Raw genomic sequence first — 20,259 nt, 5'->3', positions numbered from 1 at the left:
AGATACACCGGACGGTGAAGAAGCTCAATGAGAGGGAGCGAGATAAATGCGGACGATAGTCATCGACAATTTGTGAGATAATGTGACAGATAAAGCCCACCGGGAATGACAGAGATAAACGGCCGATTCTTGCGAATCCACCCCCGGAGACTCTGACTTGCCACTGAGCAACAAAGTTCCCGAATCGTGGAATTCTTGTGGAATGGAGCCAGACGTTGCTGTGAATCAGAAATGTAATTCCAGTTTATTGCGCACCATTTTGAGGTCTGCCGGTGTTGATCACCGGGAAGGGAGCACAGAAGAAAGTGCTCTGGGCCGCTACACCCCTGGTCATAGCTAGCACCATAATCGGAATGGTTTCACAAATGGAGAAGGGCTTTTATTAAATTTTTAATATATTCCTACATTTTTCCCCTTCTCACGCGTTCCGTAGGTTCTTGGGCCGCAGACATAGATTATCGGGACGGCGGTAATCCGCGCCATTAATGTGAGCAACATGTCGCCGGCCAGACTATCGCTCCGCGAGGAGGACATCGTGCGGCTGGCGCTGGAGTTTCTCAACAACCGGGAGTTGCACATTTCGCAGCTATCGCTCGAGCGCGAAACGGGAGTCATCAACGGCCAGTACTCGGACGATGTGCTCTTCCTGCGCCAGCTCATTCTCGACGGCCAGTGGGACGACGTGGTGGAGTTTATTCAGCCGCTGGAAGCGCTCCAGAACTTCGACATGAAGCAGTTCAAGTACAGTATCCTGCGCCACAAGTACATCGAGCTGCTGTGCATCAAGTCGGAAGCGGGCGGCCTGGCCGCCGGTCCGCCGCTGATCAATAACGTGGAAGGCGCGGTCGAAGAGGTGGTGCAGGTGCTCGGCGAGCTGGAGAAGCTGTGCCCGACGAAGGAGGAGTACTCGGGGCTGTGTCTGCTGTTGACGTTGCCGAAGCTGGGCGACCACCTGCAGTACCGGGACTGGAATCCGAGCAAGGCGCGGGTCCAGTGTTTTCGGGAGATTTTTCCGTTGGTGGAAAAGTTTCTGCCCGGCGACAAGCGGTCCGGTTCGCCCGGTTTGCTGTCGGCGAAGAACGACCGGTTGGTGCAGCTGCTGATCAAGGGCGTGCTGTACGAGTCGTGCGTGAACTACTGCCAGGTGAAGGCAACGGGAGCGGCCGATGCGGCGAGTCAGAAAATCAACTTTTCACGCGTCCTGGACGGATCGATAGGTAAAATGGGGCCGCTATGAACGGAGGGTATGATAATCAAGTTTCACGCTCACGCTCATTCTAAATTTGTCTTTCAAAAACACCGATTTCAAACACACCAAACCAAAGGCCAAGAAGTATTTATGCTTTGGTAAACTTTCAGGTTTCACGGATTCGGATCTTTCGCTGCTGAGCTGGCTACAGAGCATACCGGCGGATACGTTCGCGGTGCCGTTCGAGCAGAAAACGCTGAACGTGGACGTCGAACGGCTGGAGAAGCCCTCGCTCGAGACGTCCTGGACCGAGCACATGCTCATCACGCCGATCAAACCGAAAACCTTCCCCCACTCGGTGATGCCATTCACGCGGCCCCGAAGTGCCGCCGACATCATGACCCGTTCGCTGCTGCCTTCCCTGGACGCCGTTTCGAGTTGTCTCAGTAAGTCGAACGATAATGTGGACCGCGTACACCTTTTGGCCGTTCTCCTGATATACGTTTTCTGTGTGTTCGATTTCTTTGCAGATCCAAAAGCGACCAACGAATCGTTTCCGATGTCCCGTTCCAGCTTCGCCAGTTTCCACCTGACCGGCATCAAGCCGAGCAGCGGCAAACTGATGACCTCCAGCGTGGACCGGTTATTCGAGAACGGGGACGGTGGCGAAACGTTTCGTAGCAGTAACTTTGTCGAGTATCAGGTTCGTTCGAGGAGAGTTCGAGGTGTCTAAGGCGTGCCCTGTCTAGTAGTTCCTTCCTCCCGCTTGTGGCGAGTTACGTTCTGATTATGCAACCAACCGTACGCCCAAGAACCGGCTTTTACGATTCAACCTGTCGGCCGGTCATTATGTTCAGGGAAAAAGTAGGTGATAGATTAAAGAACGATAAGCGGCAGCACCGTCGGCAGCACAGACCAGGAGTCACTCCGGGTAGTAGGGCACTAGGGGCATATCGAACGTCGAACGATTTCTTGTACCGTTTCCGAAGGAAGTGTGCGAGGTAGCGCAGGGCATATTTCTCCCTTCTCAAAGAACTGGAAGAAAATCGATATTTGCGTTAGAATATTGCAGGCTTGTAGCGTACGATGGGGAGTTAAATATTTACTACGGATAGCGCTAGTGATAAGCACGAGTGGTCATTGACTTTGCCGCTACAGCGCGGCACGACACGTGTAAGGCCTAGCATTCGTGGAATGCAGGACAAGAGCGGACCTGAAATGCTGTTGGCCCTTCAGAGCCGGAAAGTAACGCGTTGCTCGCTCGCGAGCCCAGCACTCTTTCCACGTGTCACTGTCATTTTTCATCTCACACCAAACGCGGCTACAGGTCCTTGGCTCAAGTTAGGGGAGGAAAACAGTAACGGAAAAAGGTTCCATGCACGCTTTGCCCTCGCCGGGAAGTGTGCAAACAAACCATAAAAAAGATGGTTTTCTATGATGAATGAAGCCGCGCTCGTGTTTTCGACCCAAGCGTGGTCCAAGAGACGAAACGAAAAAACGTAAAGAAAATAGCAATGAAAACGATGTCAGGTGACATAAAGAATGTTTGCCTGGCTGCCGGCCCACGGGAAACCGGAATGCTCTTACGGCACCTTTCGACCTCCGGGTGTCCGTTACCGCTTTTACAAGAGGCCCGTTCGTCTGTGAGTGTCAATATTTGTTTTAGCGAATTGATTTCTATTGAGAAAAGTAACGTGAAACGGTCCCCAGAAGAAACGGTTTCCCCTCGGTCTGGCAACGACCGCAAACGCGCCTAGATTTATCGTATAAGGGCCCTTTACTGAGCCACCGGCGAGAAGTAGAACACTCGAGCAGGAGTCACGTTTTGACCATTTCGTTTGGTTGCGATATCGCGTGATTTATATAGGTCATTAGGTTAAACGAAGTGCATATAGATTTTTAGGAAAACAAACAATCTGCGAGGTGATAGGAAAGTGAGAAAAGGAAATAGTTATCGGAGTAGGAACTTGAAGAAGCGTGGAATTGGCAGTTGAATTAGGGAATTGCGTTATACTCTTATTAAGTAAAAAGCCGCTACGCCAAAAAGAAACGTTAAAAGTGGTCCCCGGAAGAAGAAGCTGGAAGAGCCTTTTCGGATAGATAGGCTGCTAACGGGCCAACGCTTTCGCTTTCGTTCACGTATCGCTATTCGATACCAAAAGATAATATTGATAAGCTCAACTCTTTCGGTGGCTTGCTAACCGCGGTTCGATGCCGTTTCGATCACACCGATCGATAACCGGTAACATTTGACGGTCGGACCGGTAACAGTATCGTCAGTAACCGTCCGAATTGCGCGGAATTCTAACTGTCATATTCGAACGCTTCCACGATTCAGTTTAGTTTAGTAAGCTGACTTTTCGTTCAGTTTATTGTAAGCTTTTTGTTTAATCGAACCATTTATCCGACAACTTTTTCCTTCGGCAACAAACAAAGAATATTTCCGATGTCACTCCGGAACGTGAAACATGATCATTATTTCGTTGCCATTTATCTAAGAGCCACGTGGGTGATGCGTACACTGTTGCGCGTAGGTAATTTGCACCCTATTGCCAGTGATGGCAGTGACTCAAGGTCTACAAGCTTGCACGTATGCAAATAATCGTACCTGCATTCCCAATTCTCCCTGTTCTCCCACGTTATCGAAAGCAGAAAACACCTCCATCCGTAGGGCCGGCCGATGCCGCTAACGTTCGGTTTATTCTCTGCTCCCTTCCGCAGCAGGGACTCCCGTCGATCGACGAGATTGCTTCCGTGCAGTCGAAATCACCCGATCTACAGGCGGTGGCCGGTGCCGTGGTCAAGGCATGCGACATTCATCAGAACAGTGCCGAGCGGGACAGTCCCAACACGACCAGCTCGACTGCCAAGAGCTCCCGGCGGGACTCGCTGTCGGAGAAGGTGCCGACGACACAGCCAACAGCGACGGCCATCCCAACGGGGCTGCCACATCACAGCCACCAGCCAACGTCCGTGCCGGCGTCCGTCATCTCCAGCCCGGGCGGCGGTCCCGGAGGTCTCACTAGTGCCAACAGTCCGGTCCCGTCGGTGCAGGGAATTGCTCCCCAAGTGCCCCTACCGAATGCCGGTATCATCTACGATCAGCCCAAACCACAGTGAGCACTCGCGGGGGCCTTCTTCCCAATATGTCTGTGAAAAGAAAAAGGCTCACACGACGTTTTATCCGTTGCAGGACCAAAGCGGGCCACAGTCAAGCGACGGTAGCGCCGGCCACCAGTAACGGAACGGCGAACGGAACCAACGAGGGTGGTGGTGAGCTGTACGAAAAGTTTAAGCAACAAAAGCAAAACAAGGAGAGTGATTATATTATCAACGGTAACCCAACGATCGTTCCACCGACTCACATGAGCATGAACAGTGCCGGACCAACCGCGGCGTCATCCAACGGTGGTCAAGCCAATGGAAATGGATTGCTGCCCGCGATTGGAGGAGTGCATCCGTCGGAGGAAATGTTCGGCAACGAGGTAGGTGTCCGTTTTCTTTGGAAAAAGGGTATCAGTGAAGTATACAATTACCCTCCTCGGTATTGTTGAATATGTTGACACGCGTGGTAATGGTGAAAAATAGGCATCCGTAGACCTCATTTCCCTGTTTTCATACAGTGTTAGAATACGGTTAGGAAATGATGGCCAAATTGCTTGTGGTTCTAATGTCTTCAGTCCTCAGTGTTTGCAATAATGCAAGTGCTGCGCTTTATTCAAACAAAGTTCCATGGTTTAAAAATTTAAACCTCACAAAACCTTTACGCTGCTGCTGCAAAATGTTTTCTGTTTGTAGAACGCAACTTCATACATTCGTTTGAATACACTCTGGTACCGGACTCGGATTAGTTTCAGCCAGCCGGGTAGCTCGCGTCACCCGTTGGCGTTAAAAGCGAGATAAAGTGGAACACGCAAACAAAGTGTATATCTCCCTTACGCCTTCTCATCCACGCATCCGATTCTATCGACAGGGGATAAACTGGTTCAGTTCTCGATACGGGGCGGTACGCTCTGGTCCGTTTTCTAATTGCGATTGGAAATTGGTCCCCACCGGCCGGCCGTCGGGCCAGCCTGGCACGTGGGCGCCGAACGACGACTACCGGACCAGTTTTGACCATTTTCCACTATCGCGCATTCGAAGGTGGAACCGGATTACCAGAGTGAAGTTGTTAATTCAATGACACGTATCGTCAAAACCTTTGCCTGCTCTCTGGTGCAGCCACTGTGGTCAGATGCGGAAGACATTAATACACGAAGAATACGGCATAAGAGGATGAATCGACGCACGCCACAGTGATGAGGGTTAGTTTTCGTGCAATGTTGCTTGCAAGTGGAGGTTCCGAAGCGGTGCAATCTTTACGTTACGACGATCTTTTCGACACTTTTCATAGCGGATTTTGAACGGTTGCGTAGTTTGTTTATTGTTGTGATTGTGGAACATGTAGGAAGGAACTCACATTTTTTAAATATCATTCTATTTAGATTCTGTGTTGTAGTCAGACCCAGAAGGGCCGTGCTGGTCCTTGACATCCACAGGCATACCTTTTTGAGCCGTTCTCAGGCCATCAATCGGCTCACTTATCGATCATCGGCGTGTGGCCGTGTTGTCACGTGGTGTGCGTGGGCACAAAGCGACACAACTTCCGGCATCGGCGAAACCTTTACGACACACGAAGGGCACTGGGGGGGCAACCTTATGCTCGCGTGAAGGTCCCGCACGAGAGATGCGGCCATAGTGTCACCAGGCGACACCGCTGCCGTCCGTCAGTGTCGGCCGTCCAGTTCGATCCTTTTAAGGCAAGTTCATGATCACCACCGCACGAATGCCGCTCCGATCGCGGGGCGGGGATCGCTGTTCGGATATAATTTTATCGGTCAATATCTTTAATGACGATCGATTGGATCGTGTAGCGCATTCTCCGTTCGATCGCATGTGTAACGCGACGCTTGCGTTCCGAAAACAGATTGATGTCTAATTTTACGAGCGTCCACGCTGATCGTTTTATAGACCTGATGACAACCTGGCAACCTGGGCGCGGTTCCGTGGAGAGTGTTTGCGTTACGGCGGCGGCGGCGGATGCCTCGTTAGCGGATGGATGCTAATGAAGGGTTTTTATTACTGCCGTCGGAAGTTCCGAAAAATTTTCCGTTGGCGTTTTGGAAAAGCACCAACGTGCCGACGGCCCACATCGGAACCGATCGGATCGTTTACACTTGCGTCGTCGTGCTGGATGTAAATTCGATGACAGATAGAACAGCCCCAGCCCGCCCGCGTGACGGTGCTTAATTGACGATGGCGTTAAGATAAAAACACTGCTTTTATGAACTCCTACACTCACCCCCGTCTCTGCGTTATTGTCACAAGCAAATAGGGCCAAACGCGCGCCCGGCGATGGAGTCGATGGAGTGTAGTTCGTCAATTGGGCTTTAAGGAATGAACCAATATTTGCCCAACTCTTGGCGGAGGCGACACGGCACATGGTGTGTGAGTCGTGCATGAGCGATTCTGTGCCGTTGCGCTGTCGCGCGGTTCGGACATCGTCCGGTTACTCTGGTTCCGTTTGCGATTAGTCAGTTTTCGGTTTTACACAGCCCCTGACTGGCCGAGAACGCGTTTGACGCAAGCTCCAAGCAGTCGAGTAAATGGGGAAAACTATTTTGTTAACATTGATCGATCGCGGTTCATCGACTGTGCAATCTGCGGCTATCTCCATTTGGAAGATGCTCCATCAATCTTCATTTTGTGACATCTTTTTTAACCCCCTTCCGTTCGTTGACTTCGCGTGTTCCGTTACGTTGAGCACCAATGGCTTTGGCGACTGGAAAGTGTTTTCAAGTGGTCGATTTATGACTCGCAGTTAGCTGTACTGTAGGAGCACGCCATTGGAATGTCGGGTTTGAGTTGGATTCCCCGGGGTGGACCACATCGGGGCACGCGTATGATTGACTTGGTTAGTACGCTGTGTGCGCGCACACGCGGCATACCATCGAGTCGCAAATCCGGCAGTCCTTGATCCAACACCCACGCGGCCAACAAGAATCGGGGAGCTCGGTTTTTTTTTAATTGAGCCGCTCGTTACTTTACAAACCCGTCGACATCCTCCGCAGCCGCGCCGCTAGAAACGCAAAACCGAAGAAACCTTCAACCGTGGTAAGGGCGTTCGCTGTCGGATCAGCTGCTGGCTGCCGGTGACGGGTGACCTGGTTCTTGCATTCTTGCGCATATGGTGGGTTCAAAAAAACCGGAGCCCAGCTCGCAATCAATTTTTGACATTACGCGCCCAATTGGTCACACGCCGGGGGAATGTGTTTCCAACGCGCATCGGAGTCGGGCAAAGGGGAAATGCAATTTATGATTAATGTGGCTCTCGTGCCATCATCGGACTCGCGTGATTCGATCGTCTCAATTGACCGCGCAGCATGCCGCCAATCGTGCGCTCTCCCGTTCGCTCCGCGACGCGAGTCGAGGTTGTGTTGTCCGCGACACCACGCCAACCTTGTGTGCGTTGCTGGATATTTGCGTGTCGCGCGCGTGGTGTGGCGACACACGGCGCGAGAGAACATTCGCGCGGTCATCAGTTCTGCTCGAGAGGTTCAATCGGACTGGTGTGCGCGTCGGGAAGCAAGCAAAAGTTGTCAGACGATGTCTTGATGGGCGATCGAAGCGATTGAAGTGATTCGTGTGAAGTTCTCTCAGATCTTGTGAACGAATATTAAAGGATCCTGGGCCCTTTTCCTCAGTGGACCTCTTCGGTGGTGTGTGGTATGCTGCTAGTGCGTGAACGTGTCGAGTGAGTCACGGTGAACATTGAACGCTGAAAGTTCCGCTGTGTCCCGCCCCAACTTTCTGGACGCTCCTCGACGGGATGGCGAACCTTTATCATCACCACCAGACGACTCGGCAGCACCGGCCGTTCTGCGGTGTCGATCGGCAGTTGCGCAAGATCGAGGAAATCTTCTGCAACCAGAAGGAGAACGAGGTGAAGATCATCGAGTCGCGCACGAGCCGCCACTGCAGCGTGCACGGTAGTCACCGGCGTGGCTCGGTGTGTTCCGTGAGGCGCCGCGATTCGATCGCCAGCTCGATCGGTGATCTGTCGGTGGCCAGCGGAGCGAGCAAACAGGCTCCTCGAGCCTCGTACGGTTCGATCTACAACGTGGGCCGCGAAGCGGAAATGGCCGCCCGTCGCCGGAACCGGCTGGCGAACCGGAACTCGATCGCACACTTTGGCGATCTGCAGCTGCAGTACTCTGGTAGCCGGAAGGGTTTGAACGGGTCGGTCGGACTGCTCGGAAGTGACGTGCGCCGCCGGGACAGCATGCCCGCACGGCCGCTGCAGCACCCGGCCGACTTCCCGTCGATGCTACGGGGTACCTCCGTCTCGACGGTGGACCTTCGCCGGAAGCCATCCGGCGGCCCCATGGGAGTGAATGGTGGTGGCCCCGCCGCGGTGAATCGCCGCGCGAGTATGAGCAACAAACGGAGCAGCCTGAACCTGGACGATGGCCTGTCGTCGGTCGGGAAGCTTCACTCGATCCTGAAGAAGGCTTCCGGCGGCGGCGGCGCGTCCAAGGACAGTGGCGAGGACAGTGGCGACCACGATGAGCTGTGCGACATGACCAAGCGGCTGTCGTTCGATTCGGGCATCGCCAAACCGACGACGACGCTGGGGGTGCTGCCAACCGGACTGGCCAACAACAATCGGCGCAACTCGAACGACTCGAGCTACTCGTCGTTTTCGCGGCGCATTTCGATCGACTCGCTGGACGCCAGTCGGCGCTACTCGCGACGCCTCTCGGACGCCTCGTCGCTGTTCGGTGGTGACGAGGACGCCACAAGCAGTACGGGCAGTGGCGGTGGCAGTGGAGGCGCTGCCAGCGACATCGATCGCATCAAGGTGCTCAACAGTAGCTTCAGCAGCAGCTTCGACAGCGCCCATGAGGTAATTCATTAGAACAAGCTCCGGGCGAGCGCACCATACTTGTCCGCGGCTTAGCAACAACCCGGCCGACGTGGCTGCGTAATCACGCGATCGCGCAATTACCGATTAAAATAATTCACCCGCCCATCTCCGCCCACACACTGTGCCTGGGGAGCGTTGTGACTGCGCAAAAAAAATGGCATCACTGATCGATCGCACTATAAATGGTCATTCTGCCGAGCTTCTGCCCGGTGTGTTGACGTGAAAAACAAACCAAAAATGCGTCAGAAAACGTGTCAGCGGCGTAAGGGCCTGGGATGAATGCCGGACGGGACACTCAACCCGATCCTGCTGCGGGCAGGTCGCGGGCACACCACCCCAAAGATGGTCCGCACTCGACGCTCGACGCTCCGGCGGTGCGAGATCCGATCGTAAAACATTCCATTCGCGGATCGCGGGCGGGCGGGCAGCGAGAGAGAGAGGGGGCGTATGGTTTGCATAATTTCCAGCACTTTGTACGCGTTTGTCTTCGTTCTGGGTCTGGGGGTGGTCAGGGGTGGTTCACCGGAAGACGCCGGTCCGAAGAAGCTGGCGCCAAACTCGGCGTCTGTCTCGCTGATGTCTCTCTTGTTTTTTTTCGCTCTCTCCCCAAACGTGGTCGGAGGTCACGCGTCGTGCCGCCAGAACGCTGAATCCGGTGAAAGCCGGTAATTAATCTGGACGAGAAAAAGAGAACGCTATCATTGGGGCTGACCGTAGCGAGGCCTCTCGAGGCCGTTTGGAAGACATTGAACGATGGCCCGGTCGGTTACGGTCCGCTTATGGCGGGGCCAATCGTCCGTAACGGCGCGGACACTCATTTGAAGATGCATCTCGATCGTCTCGGTTGTTCTAAAATATATTTAAATTTTTATTAACAGAAGCAAAGTACTACTGCATTGTGCTTCTGTGCGTCAAAAACAACCGGATTTGTGGATAGGAAAATCCTTGGTTCAATTTTCTCGTACCGTTTTGTGCATCATATTTTCGTGATTAGTTTGTGATCATTTTGATACAAACTCGACTCGATATCGTTCCACAGAATAGCAAGCAAGAATAAAGAAAGGTTTTTCGAGTTATAATCGAGATCTCGATATTTTTTCGACATAGTAGTAATAACCCAAAAAAACAGATTTAATAATAAAGCATGGCCCACTTAGAATCGGGAATTCAGTTAGCTCTATTTCGGGGTCGGTTTGACTTCGGCTTGAAACATGTCAAGGTGTCAAAATGAAGCTATTTTATTGTACTTTTAGAGAAGAATTTCATAAATTTATTCTGTCGGTCGTCGGATGAAATTGCGAACATTCTTTTGAATGCGCGTTATCATTTTCGCCACAATCTTCTGGTCCACCTCAGCGGTTAATTTGTTCTAATTTCTCGCCATCTCTGCAGCATCGTCCGTTTCGTAGTCCATAAGCAAGCATCCTTTTTACCTCGTCAGAACCTACTCGTTAGAACAACTTTTAGCGCGTGTTTTAGCGGCTAGGTTTTGTTTAAGGGATGCTTACTTGCAAGGAAAAAAACACTAGCTTTTTCATAGACAGATCTTCTGAACAGTACTTCTGCTGGCACGATATTTTTTTGCAATATCCCGAACTCGGGATTTATGATTTGCCTTTATTAATCTCAAAACCTTCTAGCTCAGCTGCCGGTCGTATGTTCGTCTACTCGTTCGTCTTCGTTTACTCTACTTCGAATGTCGACGTCTACTCTGAATCTTTCGGTCTACGGTATTGGGTTGCCGGAAACGTTAAAGTACAGCATGTACAGTTGATTTTGCGAATTTTAGTGTTTTTGCGATTTTTAAAGCAGACCACGTGGGGTTGTCGACATGAGTGTGCAGAATTATTTTTCTTCTTTCGAGTTCCATTGAGAATAACTTTTTATAAACTCCGCGTAGCAAGATGAAACTTTCAGCACTGAAAGTCGAATGTTTACTAAAGACAGAGCTGTCAAACCATCTGAAAAATAGGCTAGAAAATATACAACTTTTCCCCATTCTAAGTGGGCCATGCTTTACACAGCTAAATGTAAGGAATGTGTGGTTTTGCAACTCTCTGTAGCTGTCAATTATTAAGTCCGACAATTCTCGACACTTTTAACATACTTTATATCACGAACAAACATTCATTCGCGTAAAAAAGTGAAGACTGTAGCGAGCTACAAATTGATTGACCTCTGCTCGAGTTAGAGACTGCCATGGCGGCCATTTTCGCTCTACCCGCCGCTCAGTTACGTTGTTCGGATCGGCTACAGGAGCCGGCCACACGATGTAAGTGAAGCGATCAGCGGGCTCTCGAACCGCGCAATTGCGAGTTTGCGAGCTCAATCGCAGTAGAAATGGTAATGATCCTTGACTCGTCACGGCGATCTCGTTTGAGAGAGGGCATGACACGAGCAGGCACGCGGTGTGCTTCCCGCATCGTGAACAAATCGTCCAAGACTCTCTTGTAAGCAGCGTGTGCGGATCGCAACGATCCGACCGATCGGTGTGTGGCGCCTACCGTGCGTGGGACCACTTTATGGGAGTTTCGGTGTTGTTGTTGTTTTCCTTTTTTCGGTGGGTGGTTTGTTTCTGTTTCAACACCCGGGCGCGCAAGAATCACGGAACTGGTTCCGTGTCCGGCACAATTAGACGTTATTAGTTTGGTGGAAGACCGGCCAGGTCTTTACCGATGTTTTCGCTTGTTGGCGTTAAACGGTTGGAAGGTTGTACCGGTCGATTCCCGGTAACACGGTGGGTCGCTGGCCGTACCGGAACTTGGCTTGGGTTTGCTACTGCCGATATGTTGCTGAATCATGCATGATTGTTGAAAACCCTTGCTTCCCGCGACGTTAGCAGATCTCCTTTTGTTGATCGTAGAGTGACCGCCTACGGATGAGGTCTTCGATGTCCTACTGTATGGGTCGGCGATACTGTAAAGGCGGCCCAGTTGATGTCACTACAATGTGTACCGTGATTAAAGCAGGAGCCGCCATGTTCGATCAGGGCTCGAAGGTGTACCGAGGCGATGACGAGCGAAGATACGAATGCAAATCGGTTTGACGCTCCGGTGTGTGGAACCTGACTCCCGGAGTGTAATCTAATCCGCTGCCCGTGTAGCGGTGGAGGTCGAGCGAAACGTGACCAGTGTGTAAAGCGGCTCGAGTTAGGAGGGTTAAGTCGCCCCAAGCGAAGGATGTAATGCCGGCCTGTTCCGTTGATCGAATGACGCGCGATCGATCATTCGCCGACGGGTATCTTATAGGTCTTTGTGTACTTTATTTTTATATTTAATTTGTGAACATAAGTAAACTTTAGCAATTCCATTTACGGAACCCGTCGCTTGGTGTCGAAGTTGAGTGCTGCTCCATCGGGCCCTTGTATTGACCGTCGGCCACAATGTAACTGTTGAATAATTCGTGTTCATTGTTATTAATGCTTAATGAATAATTATTAATGCTTACACCAGTAAATTGGCCCCAGCTGGGTGACATTAATTCAATTCCAGCCTCCAACGGTTTGTTTCGCCAGACCTTTTTGGTGACGACGGGGTGCTGGTCACTCCTTTTGCGGCTGCCACGGCACAGAAATGATTGCTCATCGGACGTACCCACGCGCTTCGGGAGAGCTGACAGTGTGAAGATCCATCGATCGGCGTTTCGTCGTCGTCAGGGAGAGCTCACTTAAGATCATCCGGGCGATCGTTGATAGATCGCTGACAGCGCATGGCGACCACGAGAGAGTATCCAAATGTGTGTGCCGCCCAAACAAGGCCCACCAGGTTGCCAGGATGACACACACGAACACACGGGCCGTGTTTGGAGATCCAAATTCGTTGACCTATTAACGCCATCGCCATGTATGAGTGTGTCTGGCCGATGGGTTTCCATCGGTCGCGTCTTGCGGTAGGCACCGGTTTGCAGGACTTAGAAAGAAGTCTTGGGATCCGCGGTTGTCTGACCGAAAATGGTCTGACAAAATATTGTGATTTTATGTTCGCTCGATTTTTTATCGCTCGAACAGTGGAGCAGCCCCCTTCGGTAATGTACTCGGTCCGGGTACGTGATGTTGGAACTGGTCCGAACGGTGAAGCCAAACGGTGTGTCTGCGCCAGCGTATTCTAGCGCGCGCCGCACCCTTATATGGCGATCGTTTCACGCCGGTTGTGGTTCTGTTGCCAGCGGCGGTTCTTCCGTCTAGAAGAAGTAGACACTAGCATCAATACCCGGCCCGCTTTAGTGTGGCGTCTTGTCGTAAAACAATTCGCAGCCCGGAGTAAAGTGTTTTATCACTTCGCGCAGCGGGCTCGAGTGGCTCTGTCAGTCAAAGAACCCATAAAAGCATATTGGAAAAGACACATCAACCACCAAACACAGCTTGATACGTTGACGGGGAAGCATCGGCTTGCTCCAGGCTCTGCTCTATTTGATCTTCCCAAATTGAAGCGATGATCAACACCCCGCTGCTGCGGCTGCTGCTAGTTGACGATCGGCGTCCGCTCCGGTGTTCGTTAGCAAACGGATTCTCCATGAACGGAATGTTCAGCAGGTGTGAAATTTAGCGTGTCGACCTTGTCTGATTGGCCCGCTGGTCGTACCGTAGGAGGGTTTTGGGGACACTCCCTTAACTGGCTTAGAGTTGTGTAGCAGGTGACGCTTTTTAAGCGTTTGATGACGTGTGATCGGTGAAAAAGGGATGATGCATATGAAAGGTATGCTTCCGATGGTCCGATTTGCGTCAAATATGCACTGGTTTGTTGCACAATTTGTTGTCATTTTATAGGTAGCTTCATAATGCCTCTCGCATAGAAAGCTTGGAAAGATTGGCGAAAAAAATCCAGTAATCGATTTTCACAATTTTCTCTAGATTCCAACTTCTTATTACTCAGAAAGGATTGGAATGCGAGAAAAAGGTGATAATCGTCCGGACTATTCGATGGATACAACGAACCTTCCCAACCTGAACTATAGGAGTTTCTGGCTACAGACGTGTGATTGGTCGTTTCTGGTCAATAGATAGCATCAAACGGTGCAGTTATTGACAGTAGAGGTCTTAATGTAGTCTTTGACCACACGGAAGCAACTCATAATAAATTATTCCTTTCAAGTCCCACCAAGTCCCATTCCTTTCAAGTCCCACACGGCAGAACCTTCCTGGCCTGGTTTGGCCACCGTTTGGCCTGCTTTACCTCTCTCTCACCACAATCGTTTTCGCACAATATTGTCGTATGTGACTCATATCTCATCCGCAGTCACCATCCGTTTAAGAACTGGGTAGATTTTATTCCGTTGGGCAAGGCTTAGCAGGTAGAAATTCGATCCTACCGAAACATCGAGCTTCTTTTTCAAAACAAGTTTTACGCAAAAGGATTAAAAAGGGTTTTATGGTCCATCTTTAGCTCCTGGGCGATACTACGACTACCATCATGTCGATTATTTCTGTGATTATATCGACAATTTCGAAGACAATCCTGTCTGTGTGAGGTGCATATTTAACAGACGGAACGGAATCGACGAATCCAAAATTGTTCGTAATTAGTTGCATCGGCACCATGACCATAAACTTATTGCAGAAAAATCCACATTTCCACTATTTATTTGTTTATTTAAACAAATTTGTTGAAGCCGTTGATGTAGAAAGATGATTTAAAGAGCTTTTTAACATAATTCTTCTGCGAATTGTTTGTAAAGAAAATCGTTTGTCGATATTGTCATATGCCGAATGATTCCAAAATGTGAAAGTATTATTCGAAAGAGGCAATACTAAATCAATCATAGGCCGATTTGAACATCAGACCGGCTAGGCAGTGATCCGAGGCTTACAAGGGACAATTTAGTATCGATGGAGACACATCCTGATCGTTCAAGTTTCTCCACGTCAATTCGTATATTCATGAGCGGAGAAAGTCCGGAACGCTTTGGGTGGGTGATCCTTTGTCATGTTTACACCCAAATCGAAAGATAAAAAATTGTCACCCCCACGGGTGGGTGATAAATTGCTCGAAACATTCAACATTATACGGGGACACCTCGTCCGTGTGTATTATTGACGGCGCGCACTCTCAGCCCATATAAGCAGCGGCCGACATTGCGTCAAACTCCACGCCCGTCACAGATCGGTCACTGCGGCTCAAGATCCCGGGATGGACATCAATGGGAACTGGGAGGACAACGACGGACACAAAAAAAGCTACCAACTACCCTCGAGTGAGTGAAACCACACGTCATATTTTGCAAAGTGACTCAGCGGCCGAAATCTTTCCACAGAGCTCTGTCCTGACTGTGGAGTCTGGAGGCGATTCCATATTGGTTCGAGAGCGTAACGGCGAGACAACTCGCCTCGCCGGATGACGGTTGGCCTGGCACAAGACATTAGGCACAACAAATAGTTCCTTTAACGGCTGACTCGATACGCACCACCGGAGGAACCGCCGACGGGCTCGGGTCTGAAAGTAAAGCGGAATAAAAAAAATGTCCCGCAAAGGCGTCCGAAGTGGCACGTATACTTTTGAGTGGCGTACGTCTTGAGTACGGGCGCGACTCTTGAATGAAATGTTGATTTTTAAAGTGACCGTTTTCTCGCTATCGCTTTTTGCTCCGCCCTCCCCAGATGCCGTTTAATCGTCCACCCACGGTGTCCCATCGCCCATCGATAGTTTCGCGGAATTGTCAGCGGCCGTTTTGGGAACACAGTGCGAAGGGGTGTGTTTGGGTTTGGGCTCCTTTTTGCTGCTGATGGCGTCCGTGTTCGCCCGCGTCACGAAAACTGCATACGGCTTTAATTAATGCGAAATAAATTAATAGAACGCGCGCAGTAATGCCTGGGATGGGTCTCCATGGGGTGTGCGTTTGTTAACAAGCGAAGGTCATGTTTCCTACGCTACTCTGACTGGGGCACTGGCTGGATGTGTTTGGAAACGTTTAAGAATATTAATTTTATTCATACTTTTTGACGCCTTCTGATGTTTGCATATTCAATCCAGCTGAAGTCTAAACGGTTGACACATTTGAACAATCCTGTCGATCAATCACACTCGATCGAAGCACGATGGGGAATTTGTATGGGATAGGGCGGACATATTTCGTTTTAGGATCTACGGATCAGAATCTGAAAATACCCTTTCATTATACCGACTTACCGACTACCTTAAAATGCATATGCCCTAAAAGAAACACATATTCACTTATCCATATTGTGCATCGAAAAGGCATAAAAGGTAGAATTCTATACAAACGTATATTCTGAAACATGTAAATACTTCTTACGTGCAAAATGGACATGCCGTTGTTACCTAAATTAGTTAACGTAGTTTACCTAGATTATAGAAAAGGCATAAAGGCAATATGTTTGATCTAAAAAGAGACCAGGCGCCTCCTTATGCATAGGAAACTGTTTTCTTAAAATAAGCCTAGCGGACTCGGACGGATCGAGACGGATGCAAATTACTTACTGGAAATAATTTAAAATTATCTAAAATTTTTATTGTAATGCATAGTTCAGTTGCGCTAAGCCGCGCCAAAATTTTGCTGCGTTACCAAAGTTGAAAACCTGTAGTTTTTCGTAGTTTTCTATACTAATTTCCGATAAAAGTGTACAAGCAATGCCAAACGTGAATATTTAATTTTTCCATGTCAAAGTAGGATCTATTACCTTTCGAATAATGTATAATATAGGTACATAATCGGTGCAGAACTGTGCTAACGATCGCGTTAAACTAGTTGATTAAGGTTGGTTTTGAAAAGCAATTTTTATCACTATTTCGACTTTGAGAGACGAATTCTCGGAATCTACATAATGCAGGAGGCTAAAAATTCGGATTAGTCATAGGTAACTTATCTATTTTAGAAAAATATAACTTAAATCCTTACTTTTTCATATTGGTTTATGGCCGCCTTTTCCCCATAGTGAGAGCGATTTCGTCGAGTGTCGCTGCAACGTTCCATTGTTGCGTGCCGCTTATGTGTTTTGTACAACAACCGAAGGTGTTGCGTGCAACTTGCACGCAAACGGTGAACGTTGAATTTTCAAAATCACAGTTCAAGCTACGATTCTGTTTGCTGCTCTCCGTTGGAAATATCGTTGGAATCGTAAATCCAACGATACTTTGAATTTAACTTACTCTCAGTAACATCGTTTATTTGAATTGATTTTCCGCAAGTTCTGTCGTGTAACTTTCTTTCGGGAATTTACGGTTTATTTGAGAATTCTAGAATAATCTGGATGGGTCAAAAGTTGGATCGAAACACACTTCCGGAATCTTACGAGACTGGATTTTGGCAATTTGCGTAAATAGCTTATTGTTGGTTGTTTCTCGTCTTTGGTCGAACAATTACCAATGGCACTCGAAACCAGGAAGCAAACTGGCGACCAACTTTTGACCGTGTCCCGTATTAGGTTATGCCCACCCCCAAAACCCAACCCCAAGCCGCAACGAGCCCACATGTTCACGGTAATTAAAGGTGATTTCATAATAAATCTGCCCGAGAGACTAAAAAGGAAAACGATAAATGTCATCTAGCGTTCGTGACGCAACCGGATAAGCTGTGATTTTTCCTCCAGTATTATTGCCAAGGTGAAAAACGGTGCATCATTCCAGCAAGCCGCCCATCGGTTATCGTCCTCCCGCCCGGTTGTTTGCATTTTTAAATACATCACCGCGGGCGGCGTTATCATCGTCCCGCAAAAAGTCGGCCACGACGACGCCCCGGTGAAAACTGTGGCATGAAATTTCGGCTTCGGCTTCAGTCTTCCCCCAACACCCAGTTGGTCAAGCGACCGTGGCGGACGCCTCTTTTTTGGGCGCATTTCTTCGGCCCCCCTCCTCGGAGGGTTTCGGTTATCATGGCGTGAAGTTGGCAACCGGCCGTGCGTGTGTAACAGTATTACCACACGCGTGACACCTTGCGGCGCCTGCCAACCGCCTGTCCTCACTTACTCACGGGTCGCGTTTCATGGTTCGCCTTTTTGTTTGATTGTCGTCCGCAACTGTTTAATCTGGGGCTTCTCGCCTCTTCTTCTTCTTTCTTTGTAGGTAAGACGATGTGACACACTTTTTTGGCCATGCGGCCCAATAATGTTGGCCCCTCCGTGGGCTGTGGCGGCGACGCGCTTCGGTGAGTTGCGATCGGAAAATTCGGACACGAGGAGATTGTACCACGCGCCCGCGAAACACGCAGCCGCCGGAATGTGAAATTGTAAAATTGGTCCTCGCCCCTCCCGCGCCCCCCAGGGAGGCTCGTGCTGGACCGCAGCCGCCTCCACTACGTGTGATGCCTACAATTATTCAATGATCCGTACGCACACGGCGGCGGGCGCACCGTCTCGGCCAGCAGCCGGCTTCAAGTTCAACTCCGGCCTCGGCATCGTTTTCACCCTTGGCGAACCTTGGTTCGTTGGTGGCTGCAGACGGTGTGCTTATAAAATTACGACGCACACACCCAACCCCGCATCACCTCACCCGTCGCCCCCCCACCACGTGCACGTAACACGTGGTAGTTATTCTATTTTGGGGAAATTACCGCGCATGGACCACCGAATACCGGAACACGCCGATTGGTGTTTGTTTGATCTCCGTTCGAGGCGATCGTTCCTTCCACCGTTTGCGTCATTACTCCCGCGGCTGGCTTCTGACTGACGGGAACGTTCCGAGCGTGCTTTTCTAGAAGAAGACTGTCCGCTCGGCGCAGCTGCTCGAGAAGGTCCAAATGTTCTCCAAAGCGGAATTCCATTTGTTGTTGGTGCGCTCTCATGGCGATGAGCATTGAGGGCGCCAAAAAACGGGGTGAGCAGTGAGGATCACCGACGCTCACTCGCCGACGCTGTCCGGCGTCGGGTAATCTAATTTAAATTTCATAATTTCCCCCTCGAATGCTGTTACGGACGGCGGTGGGTCGATCAAAGAGTGAAAGCTCGCTTCGTTATTGATCGCTGTGCATATCGCACTCCGATTGAACTCCGTGACCCGCTCGGTGCAATGACTGGCCTGGGCTGCTCTTGGTGTGTGTGTTTGGGTGCTTGGGTGTGTTTTATGTATCCACACCGATAAAACATACAGTGGATGGCGAAAAGAACCTTAGTTCACGAACACAAAAGATTTTAGGAAGTACGAGGATGAAAAATTTGCTTTAGTCAATCAAAAATCAATCAAAAACATTAAAAAAGATGTGGAAATGATAGTTTTGGCGTATTTAGGGATGATTGATACAAGAGAAAAATTTTGGTCAAACATATTTGGAACAAGCGGAATTTCTCTTCGGCGAAAACAAGTTTAGTATATGTAATGTATATGCAATGTATACCATTCCGCCCAGGCAGTGTGGCCAAACATCTTGGTTTTGTTATGTGGCCTTTTCTAAAGTCCTCATGTATTATTTTGGTCCAGATTGGTTTGATTAATTTGGCTAATTCTTTAAATTGAGGGGGTTCTTGGCGCTTACTTCAATGATCATGACTAACCACAAGTTCTCAAAGGTTGGCCGGTCTGGACAAAGATGTTAATACCTTAAAACTTTGATATTAGCATCCACGAGATACTGCATGACCACTTCTGGCGTGGATTGCCGCACTATCCTGTGGTGCGAGGAAATCATCACCTATAAGACTAGTTCCTCCTTGAATGTTTTTTCTTTCGTCCATTTTTGACCAGCTTTCGAGTCAGCACGACCAGGAACTTGTAGGTTTCATGTAAATAATGCATCTTTGTTTCCTAATAATGATTCAGGTCCCTTATAGTAGAAAATTTGAACTCCTTATAATGAGAGGTGAATCCTACCAAAGATTCATCACTCCAAAACAGCATTCCTCACAATAAGCGAGGTTTCAAAGCATGCAGATAGTAAAATACCGTTCTTTTTTGTATTAGGTGCGGAATTTGGTTGAAAACAAGGCCAGATTTGTCTACATGCTATAGGCTACGTCGAATGCAAGGAAGGGAGTTGTATAACTTTTGATTATCGTTTTTGGCCAATATTTTAAACGGATTGTAAATGATTTGTGGAGGAGATATTCAGTATACGTTTTCAACTCGTTTAGGTGATGACTTCTTGCGGCCACAAACTTTAATATGATGAATACGACCTTCATTTTCATATAGCTTGGTTATTGCTGCCGATTGCTTGCTCG

The 20,259-nt window shown here is 49.4% G+C and overlaps 1 protein-coding gene across 2 annotated transcripts in view; it reads left to right on the top strand.

Annotated features, from left to right (window-relative positions):
• The first annotated feature begins 496 nt into the window (after window positions 1-496).
• The window catches only part of LOC128268659 (WD repeat-containing protein 47), a 47,728-nt gene continuing 27,965 nt past the window's right edge, over window positions 497-20,259 (top strand). Inside the window, exons 1-5 of one of the 2 annotated variants that reach the window (XM_053005820.1) lie at window positions 497-1,217; window positions 1,360-1,635; window positions 1,720-1,892; window positions 3,911-4,305; window positions 4,383-4,674. In XM_053005820.1, the coding sequence (XP_052861780.1) occupies window positions 497-1,217; window positions 1,360-1,635; window positions 1,720-1,892; window positions 3,911-4,305; window positions 4,383-4,674 (1,857 nt within the window). Of the gene's footprint in view, window positions 1,218-1,359; window positions 1,636-1,719; window positions 1,893-3,910; window positions 4,306-4,382; window positions 4,675-7,813; window positions 9,135-20,259 lie in introns of those variants that run through there. The other variant, XM_053005821.1, reaches the window with a different exon arrangement.

The sequence above is a fragment of the Anopheles cruzii genome, chromosome 2, assembly GCF_943734635.1.
Source record: "Anopheles cruzii chromosome 2, idAnoCruzAS_RS32_06, whole genome shotgun sequence".
NCBI lineage: Eukaryota > Metazoa > Arthropoda > Insecta > Diptera > Culicidae > Anopheles > Anopheles cruzii.
This window is presented reverse-complemented; position numbering and strand designations above follow the sequence as displayed.